The 12,500-nt window shown below is 55.4% G+C and overlaps 1 protein-coding gene across 1 annotated transcript in view; it reads right to left on the bottom strand.

Moving 5' to 3' along the window:
- Positions 1-12,500, bottom strand: part of LOC135264171 (max-binding protein MNT-like) — a 24,842-nt gene that overhangs the window by 6,085 nt on the left and 6,257 nt on the right. The window contains exons 2-4 of the mRNA XM_064352884.1: positions 7,670-8,264; positions 6,364-6,405; positions 6,075-6,186 (exon numbers count right to left, since the gene is read on the bottom strand). Of these exons, the coding sequence (XP_064208954.1) occupies positions 6,075-6,186; positions 6,364-6,405; positions 7,670-8,264 (749 nt within the window). The remainder of the gene's footprint in view (positions 1-6,074; positions 6,187-6,363; positions 6,406-7,669; positions 8,265-12,500) is intronic.

Here is a 12,500-nt window from a genome sequence, read left to right as displayed (position 1 = left end):
CTTAATTTGAGCTTCTATTTGGAGGTGGGAGTGGCTTAACTGCTAAAATTTAAAGGAACTCAGTATTTATTAAAACACTGCGCAGTCAGCAGTGAGCGTGAGCTCCAAACAGATCTGATCTGTTCCTGTCTGTCAGAGTTCTGCCTTCCTGTCCATCAGATTACACAATTCCTGGAGTCCGGCAGGAAGTTTGAAACTACACGCACGCACACAAAACAAGTATGGACCCTCCTGAACCCTGCTCCACCTCTGCGTGTCAGAGAGAGGGGCGGAGCCACAGACAGGCAACCTCTAACCTTTGACCTCTAACACCAGACATGGAAGAATACAATTAACAGTGAAAATCTGACAGTCAACTGAGTTGGCACAGAACAGGACCAGGTACTCCTAACAGCCAATGAAAATGCAGCGTTAAAATCGCGTATGTATAAAGCTGGACCAATGGGAATGTACCAGGAGCACACAGAACACTGACCTACTGGCCCCACTGAGCCTGAGAAAAACCCTTAATGTACAGACCTGCTTTCTGTCCTGCCCCCTCTCAAACAGACCCCCCCTTCATCCCCACCCTCCCTCTCTCTCAAACAGACCCCCCCCTCCTTCAGTCCAACCCTCTCTCTCTCTAAACAGACCCCCCCATCAGTCCAACCCTCTCCCTCTCTCAAACAGACCCCCGCCCATCAGTCCAACCCTCTCTCTCTCACAAACAGACCCCCCCCCCCTTCAGTCCAACCCTCTCTCTCTCTCAACAGACCCCCCTTCAGTCCAACCCTCCCCTCTCTCAAACAGAGCCCCCTGCTCTCCTTCATCCCCACCTCCCCCTCTCTCAAACAGACCCCCCTCGCTCTCCTTCATTAACCCCCTTCCTCTTTCTCTCACCTCTCTCTCTCTCTCTTTCTCTCTGTCAAGACCCCCTCCTGCTCTCCTTCATCACCACCCACCCTCTCTCTCTCTCTTTCTCTCACCCTTTATCTCTCTCTCTTCGTCCCCCTCTCCCCCACCCTCTCTCTCTCTCCCTCTCTCTGGGGTGGGTTTTGGGTTAGTAAACAGGGGGGTTGTGGTTTTAAGGTAATTGTAGAAAGTGCTTGTGTTTCAATAAAGGAACACGAAAAGTCAAAGTCTCCTTGTCCCTCCCTCTCTCTCCCTCCCTCCCCCCAGGCGATTGGGTGAGGGTGGGGGGGGGGGGACAGGGGAAGGTAAACACGGCGGGATCGCATCACGCGGATCCAGAGCACATGGCCTGGAGAGCGGGGGCGGGGGGGCGGCTGACTCAGTCTCTGTGGTACTGCACCACTCATCACACCCTCCGCTCTCTCGCTTTCTCTCTCTCTCGCTCAAGAAAACATATTCCACTATGTGCGCGTGTGTGTGAGCGAGGAGAGAGGGGGTGAGCATGTGAGAACAGAGAGAGAGAGAGAGAGAGAGAGAGAGAGAGAGAGACAGAGCTGGTTTTTGGCAGCCTGGGCGTATCTTCAGTTGAGCTGTCACAGGCAGAGCAGACCCAGAGCGTGTGACAGACTCAGATCCTCTCTCCTGTTCGCTTTGTGTTTTGTTTTGTTTCTGTTCAGTGAAATAAGAGGAACTGCCTCTCACTTCCTGTTCTGAGAGGGAGCCACGACACCGTCGCCGCCGGGGCAGCACTCACACACGAGCGGGAACGGCCCGCCCCCAGAACTCACCCCCCCCAATCGCTTTCCACGTAAACACATTAGACCAGATCTAACCAGTCCTACTGACCTCCTACCAGCTAAGGCTAATTCCTCAAACTAAACCACTTACTGAGCTAGATCAGATTAGACCTGCACAAAGAGAGAGGGGGCGAGAGACAGAGAGAAAGAGAGAGACCCAGTAGACCAGCCTGACTGTGGCAAGCCATTAATACAACCCCGGCTTTGCACACGGCCCTGGAGGTCAGGGGGCAAAGGTCACGGGTTCATCTCTCCGGCAGTTAGCTGCTGTCGTGCCCTGCAGCTAGCCAAGCGCTTAACCTGACCTGCTCTGTCCCAGAATGCACCACAGCCCCCACCCCCCCCAGAGAGCAAACACAGTGATAATATTCATGATGCAACCCCTGGCGTCCTGCCTGTCACTACTGAGCGCTGCTTCCGTAAGTCACATGACACAGCTGCGGACAACGTGGCCACAACAACCTGACTGCATTCTTTAGAGAACGTCCTGTGACTCAACTCACTCTGTACATCAGGGAGCGGCCATGCTGAAACTACTGAGGAGGGAGCGGAGATCACCAAACTAAACAACACGCGCACGCACGCACGCACGCACACACACACACACTCACTCACGCACACACACACTCACGCACACACACTCACACACGCACACACACACTCACACACACACACACACACACACACACCTCACACACACACACACAACACACACACACACTCACACACTCACACACACACTCACACACACAGCTTCAGCTCCTAACTCAGCATTATTTATCCCCCGTCCTGAGTCACACCATACACGCAGAACCCCCCCCCCCCCCCCCCACAAACCCCCCCGCCCCCCCGCTCGACCCCCCCGACTCTCTGATTAATACCAGTGGAATTTCAGACTAGTGAAGGAGAATAAATGAGCTGATGATGAGAAAAAAGGAGAGCAGGAAGAAAAGAGCAGATTGTGAAACACCCGGCCTGTTTGGAAGGGCTGGTGACACAGTGCTGTTTACGCCAGAGTGAAGAGTCTGACTATTAACACTCTCAGAGCTGAACTAGCAGCCAGCAGCCATCTCTCTCTCTCTCTCTCCCTCTCCTTCCTCCTCTCGCTGTCACTCTCTCCCTCCCCCCTCTCACTCTGTTCCTCCCTCCCTCTCTCCCATCCTCTATCCCTCCTCTCTCTCTTCTTCTCTCTCTCACCTTCCTTCTTCCTCTCTCTCCTGTCTCTCCTCTGCCTTCTTTCTCATTCGCTCCCTCCCTCTCTCCCCCTCCCTCCCTCTCCCCCCTCCTCCTCTCCCCCTCCTCTCTCCCCCCCTCCCCCTCTCTCCCCTCCCCCCCTCTCCCCTCCCTCCCCTCTCCCCCCCCTCTCTTCCTCTCTCCACGCGCTGCAGCAGTAGCTGCCTGAGCTCTCACACTGAGATGAGGGTGGAGACAGCACAGTGCGGGGGGGGCTTGTGATGTCACACAGCGCACGCTAGCCATGTGCTCTCCGCTCACGTGGATACTGAGCTGAGCCAGAGCCAGACACACACACACGCACCAACGCACATGCGCACACACACACACGCACCAACGCACATGCGCGCACACACACACACGCACCAACGCACATGCGCGCACACACACGCACCAACGCACATGCGCGCACACACACACACACGCACCAACGCACATGTGCGCACACACACACGCGCGCACACACATGCCGCACACACACACACACACGCGCGCGCACACACGTGCACACACACACACACGTGCACACACACACGCACGCACACACACACACACGCATGCACACACACACACACACAGACGCGCACACACACGCTCACCCCAGAGAGACACACATACACGCACACACACACTCACCCCAGAGAGAAAGAGAAACAAAGAAACAGAGAGATAGAGACAGAGAAACAAAAGCAGAGAGAAACAGAAAGTGAGGGAGAGGATGGTAAGACACACGCAGGTACTCTGTAAGCTGAGGAGAAAGGGAGGAAGGACAGAGAAGGAGAAAGAGAGAGTGGGAGAAAGAGAGAGGGAATGTGGGAGCAAGCTGACCACTCTGAAGAAAAGCATGCATGTGAGGTGTACAGAAAGCCACTCCACTGAGTCCTGTCCACAGCGGTAATATGGAGCAAGAGAGCGGGACTTAGTGAGCACAGCCAGGAGAGACAGCACAGCCCACACACAGCACAGCCCACACACGGGTATAACAGCACAGCCTGGAGACACAGCACAGCCCACACACGGGCACAGCCCAAACATGAGAACAACAGCACAGCCTGGAGACACAGCACAGCCCACACACGGGCACAGCCCAAACATGAGAACAACAGCACAGCCTGGAGACACAGCACAGCCCACACACCGGTATAACAGCACAGCCTTGAGACACAGCACAGCCCACACACAGCACAGCCCACACACGGGTATAACAGCACAGCCTGGAGACACAGCACAGCCCACACACGGGTATAACAGCACAGCCTGGAGACACAGCACAGCCCACACACGGGCACAACAGCACAGCCTGGAGACACAGCACAGCCCACAAACGGGTATAACAGCACAGCCTGGAGACACAGCACAGCCCACACACAGGCACAGCCCAAACATGAGAACAACAGCACAGCCTGGAGACACAGCACAGCCCAAACATGAGTACAACAGCACAGCCTGGAGACACAGCACAGCCCAAACATGAGTACAACAGCACAGCCTGGAGACACAGCACAGTCCAAACATAGGCACAGCCTGCCCTGCACCACAAAATGCAGAGCGGGGTAAAAAAAAAGACAAATCCACACAAGTCCCACAATTCCCTGCACCTCAGGGCTTCATCTCCCTGGCAACAGCAACCCAACACACAGACACACACTCTCATACACATACCCACACACAGACATACACTCTCATACACATACACACAGACAGAGACACACTCTCATAAACATACACAGACACACTCTCATACACACACACACTCAATCACTTCTGCTTTTACTCCAGATTTCTATCAGTGTTTATCATACACACATACACACAATCACACACACATACACACACTCTCATACACATACACACAAACAGTCTCACACACAAACACACACTCTCTCATACACAAACACACACGCACAGACACACACACACACGCACGCACAGACACACACAGATGCGCATACACACACACGCGCACACACACACACACACATACACACACACAGCTGTATTTCATCCCACCAAAATGGAGAGAGGACGGGAGAGAGGGAGAGAGAGACAGAGACAGACAGAGAGAGAGGTGAATGTCAGTCTGGTGGTGGGGTGGGGTGGGGGGGGGTACAGTACCCTGGCCCCATGCTGCTTAATCATAGGGGACGGGGGTGTGGGGGGGGGGGGGGGGCACTAAGTACCCATGCTGCCCTATTTTCTACAGTCGCCTCACCTGTCTCTGGACAATCTCCCCCCCTCCACCCCCGCACCGCCCCACCCCCGCACCTCCCTACCCCCGCTGCGCACACCCAGGGGCCGCGCGCACACACACACACTCACACTGATCCCCGCGGAGCGTGGGCCCAGACTACAGCCCCGCCCCCAGACTACAGCCCCGCCCCCTTTCAGCTGCTGGCTGTTTCACCACCGCCAGCGGAGCGGCAGTTTATCTGGCGGACAGACACACAGACACGGACGGACGGACGGACGGACAGAGACACACACACACACACACACAGACAGACAGATGGACGGACAGAGAGAGACACACACACACACACACACACACACACACACACACACACACACACACACACAGACAGACAGACAGACAGACAGACGGACAGAACGGACGGACAGATGGGCAGGGCCTGAGCAGTATTATATTGCCGTCTTTCCTCTCGCCCAAAGAGAACCGCAGAGGTTCATTTTCGCACCCATTTCTCACATTTTCGGGACCCGTGTCAGACCAGCTTCTGACCCACTTTTTCAGACCCGATGCTCATTTCAGCCCACGCAGGGACAGCGCCGGCCCCAAACACACCACCCGCCTGACCCGGGTAAAGTTCTCAGCTCACACCTCATGTCCAAAAACAGGGGTTTCATTTCCATATAAGAGAACTACAACTCCCAAGGTGCTCCTGACCAGCAGTCATCCACACGCAGAGAACTACAAATCCCAGCACTTCTGTACCGGTAGTATATCTACACGCAGGGAAAACTACAACTCCCAGTACTTCTGAATGAGCAGTAATTCACATGAAGAGGACTACAACACCCATAGTGCTTCTGCATAAGCAGTAATCCACATGCAGAAAGAACTACAACTCCCAAAGTTGCAGCTCCCACCTGCAGCTCCAGGAGTCTGTGGGCGTGGCCGAGGGCGGCTCTTACCTGTATGTAGCGCAGGGCGCTCCGGAGCACGCTCAGGTTCGAGGTCTTCTTCTCGTCCACGTGGGGAATGTTCCTCTTCAGCGTCTCAAAACACTCCTTCAGGTGCGCACGTCTACAGGGAGGAGTCACAGATCTGTTACTATGGTTACTGCACCACAGGGATTCCACTGAACCAAACCCCACACACCCGGGTATGAACGTAAAACACTCAAGACTCGTTATACGCATGTAAATATTTTCCTGATCTAAACAGATTTCCCACAGGCTGATCCCAGAACAGTACACCCACCTGTTTTTCTCCAGTTTGTTGTGCACCTCTCGTGTCCCTGCCCTGTGAACACAGGTAAGCACAGGTGTGCGTTACACTACAACCACACCCCTTATTCCCCAAACCCCACCCCAAATCCAATTAGACACTACAACCACACCCCTTATTCCCCAAACCCCACCCCAAATCCAATTAGACACTACAACCACACCCCTTAATCCCCAAGCTCCACTCCCAAATCCAATTACACACTAGAACCACACCCCTTATTCCCCAAACCCCACCCCAAATCCAATTAGACACTAGAACCACACCCCTTAATCCCCAAACTCCACTCCCAAATCCAATTACACACTATAACCACACCCCTTAATCCCCAAACTCCACTCCCAAATCCAATTACACACTACAATCACACCCCTTATTCCCCAAACCCCATCCCAAATCCAATGAGTCACACTACAACCACACCCCTTATTCCCCAGCCCCTCTTCCCAGAATTCCCTGCTGCAGCCACAGCTGGTCAGGTGACTCGTTGGAATGAAATTCACAGAGGATTCCAGTGTCTGCTTTCAAAAAAAGCATCTAAGGAAGCGGAGAAGAGAGGCGTGACTCAGTGTCCGTCGCGCTTGAGAGCGCTCAGCAGAGGAGCTGGCAGAGGACCGGGGTTCCTCTACTGTAAATAAACAGCGCTTCTGACTGACAGGCGAAAACTGACGGGTCTTTGAGGAATACTTTCCATCTCGTATCTCAGCACAAACCCAATCACGACGTGGGCGAGGTGCAGCCTAATGGACTCTAACTCAATCACCCAAACGGAAGAGATTTCCAAACTCCATCACTTCATATTTCCCCACTTACTGAACCAGACCAACGGTCACAGTGACCCCCGCCTGCAGGTATGTGTGTAGGAGTGTGTGTTCAGGTGTGTGTGCAGGTATATGAGCAGTGTGTGACAGGTGTGTGTGCAGGTATATGAGGAGTGTGTGTTCAGGTGTGTGTGAGCACAGGTGTGTGTGTTCAGGTGTGTGAGCACAGGTGTGTGTGTTCCTGTGTGAGCACAGGTGTGTGTGTTCAGGTGTGTGTGAGCACAGGTGTGTGTGTTCAGGTGTGTGTGAGCACAGGTGTGTGTGTTCAGGTGTGTGAGCACAGGTGTGTGTGTTCAGGTGTGTGTGAGCACAGGTGTGTGTGTTCAGGTGTGTGTGTGTGTTCAGGTGTGTGTGAGCACAGGTGTGTGTGTTCAGGTGTGTGAGCACAGGTGTGTGTGTTCAGGTGTGTGTGAGCACAGGTGTGTGTTCAGGTGTGCGCGCATCACAGCGTTGCTCACCCGCCAGGCCTCCTCTTGCTGTCCAGGTGGCGGGCGTCCTCTAGGGAGGAGGGGCGAGCGGGCTGTGGGGGCGGGGCCTGGAGCAGGGCCGGCTGCGGGGGCAGGGCATGCTGGGAGGTGGAGACGATGGTTCCCGGGTAGGGCTGCAGGGGCGGGGGCTGCTGCTGCTGCTGCGGCTGGTGCAGCTGCGGGGGTTGGTGTTGCGGTGGTTGCAGTTGTGACTGCGGTTGCAGTTGCATGCTGGGACTCCCGGAGTGGGGCGGGGAGCCCGGCTCCAGCTTCACCTGGGCCAGCAGGGGGCGCTGGTGCTGCGGCGGGGAGGCGGGGCTGAGGCGAGGCGCAGTGGGCGGGGACAGCGCAGCGGTGGGCGGGGCCAAGGCGGGGGGGCTACCCGGCACCACGGGGATGGGAATGACGGTGATGGGCACGGGGGGAGGGAGCGGAGGGGGCGGGACCGGGGTCAGCTGGTGCTCCATGGGAGGCTCCTCCCCCCAGGTCACATGGTTCACTCGCACAGGATGCGCCAACGTCGCCGCCTCCCTCCTCTGCTCCACCTCCCGCTCCTGGAGAACCTTCTCCCGCCGCTGGCTCTCCTCTGCGGGGAGAGAGACCCACGTCACACAGGAGAAACCACCCTCAAGCACGGCAAAGAGAAACCACCCATATGTCACTCTCAAAGGGACCTCCCATGTGCCACTCAGAGAAACCACACATATGCACTCACAGGGAAACCACCCACATGCACTCTGAGAAACCACCCATATGCACTCACAGGGAAACCACCCACATGTACTCTTAGAGACCTCCCATATGCACTTTTAGATACCTCCAATGTTTTACTCTTAGAGAAACTACCCACGTGCAATTCTCAGAGAAACCATCCATACACCACTAATAGAAACCACACTAATTTTTCAAGAGAAACCACTCGTTCTCAGTTCTCTCACTCACAGAGAGCACCAGCCTGTCAGCACAGACACCTCCCCTTGCATATTCACACCTCAGAGAGAAACCACCCTTATGCCCCGCTCAGAGAGACCCCGGGGGGTGGGGGTCTCTCCTGAGCCGGTATCTGCCCCCATGTGCTCACAAGCAGCCTGCAGTTCCCCTGCCAACACTGACAGCATGACGGGATCACACGGGACAACCACAAAACACTACACGGGCCTCTCAGCGCGTCAGCCAATCACACGCCACCTTTCTGCGGAACGGCCACACAGACAGAGACAGCCTTGAGCGAGCGAGCGAGAGAGAGAGAAAGCGAGAGAGAGAGAGAGAAAAAAAAAGATAAAAACAGAAAAAAGAAAACAAAACCGCAGAACGAGCTGGGTGAAAGGGAGCACAAGGACAACCTGAGGATGAGGGTCATGTGACCCGCTCCTCCTGATTCTCAGCCCTGTCCCCGACCTTTGACCTCGGCTGTGATAGAGGAGTCACACAGGCATTGAAAATGCTCACACACAGGTGCATGCACACACACACGTGCGCGCACACACACACACACACACATACACATCTCCACACAAATACTCACACTCTCATACACATACACATCCCCACACACGCACACACACACACACGAGCAAATTCTAGCCAAAGTGCAAGTGCACTCCGCAGTTGACAGAGTGCTGAGTGAGTGACGCATTTCAGTCCTTACGTAGGATGCGTTTCTCAAAGTGAAACCAGGGGAGCTCTGCGGCGAGGTGTGACTGTTTCCTCCCAACGCGGGACCCGGCATCCTGCGCAAACTCAGGCGCGTGGGTAAGAACCCAAAACAAAGCCAGCATCGGGGCAGGGGTGAGAACTCGCACCGCAAAACAACATCCTGGGCACGTCCTCACAGAGCCTCTGAGGGGGACCACTGATTCTCAAACCTCATCCTTTACCAGCCAAAATGGGTGGTCAGGAGGTCAGAGCGGTTGTCTGGCAGTCGGAGGGTTGCCGGTTCGATCACCCACCCTGGGCACGCCGAAGTGTCCCTGAGCAAGACACCTAACCCCTAATTGCTCCCAACGAGCGGATTGGTACCTTGCATGGCAGCCTTTCACCACTGGTGTGTGAGTGTGAGTGTGTGTGTGAATGGGTGAATGAGAGGCATCAATTGTAAAGCGCTTTGGATAAAAGCACTATATAAATGCAGTCCATTTACCATTTAGAACAGGACTGGTTTTCATGCAGCACCACAGAGCAGAAAGGCTCATCCAGGATCAGTAGCTCGCGTCTGTCTCCATAGACTTACCCACTATGAGCTGAAGGGCAAACTGATCCCAGACCAGCCGTCAGTCACGCTCAGGCTCTTTATGAACGCAGGCCATGAGAGGCAGCTGCGTTGTGAGCCACACTAACCCCACACGGTGATGAATTAAACAGGACTAATCCCCAGCAGACTACGGCGCGTCTGATTGGCTGGCGTCGGGAGAGAGAGAGAGCGCGGGGTGTGGTTACCATGGTGAGGCGGTGGTCAGGGAAAACATGACAAGTCCTCTACCCCCCCCCCCAATCCTACCAACCTCCGCACACCCCACATGACATCACACCTCCTCGTGAGCAGAAGCCTGTTTGTTCTGAGCGCCGCCCCCTGCTGGTGGAGACTGAGTCGGTCCCCTGAGTGGGCTCTGAGGACAGGCTGTGCGTACCCGGGTTGGTGTTTCCACTAATTAGCCCCGATTGCAGCTAGCTAACGAGCTCCGCACACTGGCTACGGTTCACCAGCGGATTACATCACCGAGGAGCAGCTCACTTCCAACGACACAGAGCCCTTCAGCTGTCGGGCAAACGTCACAGTACACAAACAGCCCGTGCCAGTTAAACAGCGAAAGGCTGACGTCATCCCGAAATCCAGAAATGGGCTCCCCTTCCCCCGGAAGAGACACACACACCTGGACCCCCTCCCTTTCCCAAAGAAGGGGTCCATCGCGGGAACAGGAGCTTTTAGCAGAACTCGGGTGCGAATCCGTGCCCATGCCCATGCGTGGCAGGAGAGGGGCTGAAATCCCAGCGATAAGCCTCTTAAGCTGGCACAGCCAGACACCCACTCTGCAGGCCCAAATCCAGGCTTAAAGGACTACATCTCCCAGCTGGCCCTGGGGGGCACCTCTGCCAATAAGAAGTCCGGAATTAATACATGGCTATAGGCAGGTCCCTGCGAAAGTTGTGCTGGTGAAACCTGCAGTTGCAGAGAGTGACATCATCCAGCAGCAGAGAGGGGCAGAGATGGACCTGTTTATGGTAAATCTGTCTCCCTGAGGAGAGCAGCGCTGTGATTGGCTGCTCTCAGAATGGGGAAGGTGATCTGGAGCAATGCTAATCAATTCTCACAGCTGTGTTATTAGTGCTGCAAGGCTGGCACTATGACAGCAAGCACTGCAGAGGCAGTAACCTCTCCTTACACACACACACTCAGACACACACGCACACACTCAGACACACACACACACAAACTCACACATGCACAAACAGGGCAGGGTCTGCGCAGACAGTAAAGGTTTGTCCAGGCAGGGTCTGCAGGGTCTGCGCAGACAGTAAAGGTTTGTCCAGGCAGGGTCTGCGCAGACAGTAAAGGTTTGTCCAGGCAGGGTCTGCGCAGACAGTAAAGGTTTGTCCAGGCAGGGTCTGCGCAGACAGTAAAGGTTTGTCCAGGCAGGGTCTGCGCAGACAGTAAAGGTTTGTCCAGGCAGGGTCTGCGCACACAGTAAAGGTTTGTCCAGGCAGGGTCTGCAGGGTCTGCGCAGACAGTAAAGGTTTGTCCAGGCAGGGTCTGCGCAGACAGCTGCACTGCAGGGTCGGGGCACAGTGAGGTCACGACACGGCTGACATTCACCCCACCCCAAGAACACTGGAGCTGGTCGCCCCTGGCAACCACCAACAAACCAGAGAGACAGAGAGAGAGAGAGAGAGAGAGAGAGAGGGGGGGGGGGGGGGAGAGAGAGAGAGAGACAGAGAGAGGGGAAAAACAAAGAGAGAGCAGGAGAGAAAAAGAGTGGGGGAAATGGAGAGGAGACAGAGGTAAAGAGAGAGAAGGAAAGATCAGGATAAAAGGCAGTGTGGGGGGGGGGGGGGTGTATCAGAGAGGGTGGGGTCACAGGCCAGAGCAGCTGAACAAAGACACGCTGTGTGAGGGGTGATGCAGCCGCGTGCAGTACTGGGGGGGCGGGGCTATGCGCTGAGGGGGCGGGGCCAAGCCTGCACGGCTCTTTCCTGATGGACAGGAGGCGAGGCTCCGCCTCCTCCCTGGAGAGCGTTCCAGACAAAGCTCGCCGAGCCAGCCAGGAACCCCGGAATTCCAGGCTCCGCCGTCAGCCAATCAGGCGGCAGCTCCCTCCCCCATCCACACACGCACCACCACAGCAGCAGCCAAGCAGCAAGAGCTTCCTGAGTGGGGGAGGGGGGAGGTGGGGGGGTGTCCAGTTGCCATGGAAGCTGCAACGTCAGAAGCAGCAGACACAAGAGAGCCGTCTTCCACTTCAATAAAGATGGAGTCCCTCAACCCAGCAGAGATACTGAGCGCCAACACACACACACACACACACGCTAACACACACTTACACACATACACACGCACGCGCACATACACACACACACACACACTAGGACATACGCATACACACGCATGCACTCACACACACACACTCTCTCTCATACACACACACACACACACACAGTCACTGGCACACTCACACACACATACACACGCGCGCAATCATGGACACACACACACACACACACACACATAAACACACACACACACACACACACACACTCTCTCTCTCTCTCTCTCTCATACACACACACACACACACTCTCTCTCTCTCTCTCATACACACACACACAC

Source organism: Anguilla rostrata, chromosome 9 (genome assembly GCF_018555375.3).
Source record: "Anguilla rostrata isolate EN2019 chromosome 9, ASM1855537v3, whole genome shotgun sequence".
Lineage (NCBI taxonomy): Eukaryota > Metazoa > Chordata > Actinopteri > Anguilliformes > Anguillidae > Anguilla > Anguilla rostrata.
The sequence above is the reverse complement of the archived record's forward strand: the minus strand, read 5'-3'. Positions and strand labels throughout refer to the sequence as shown.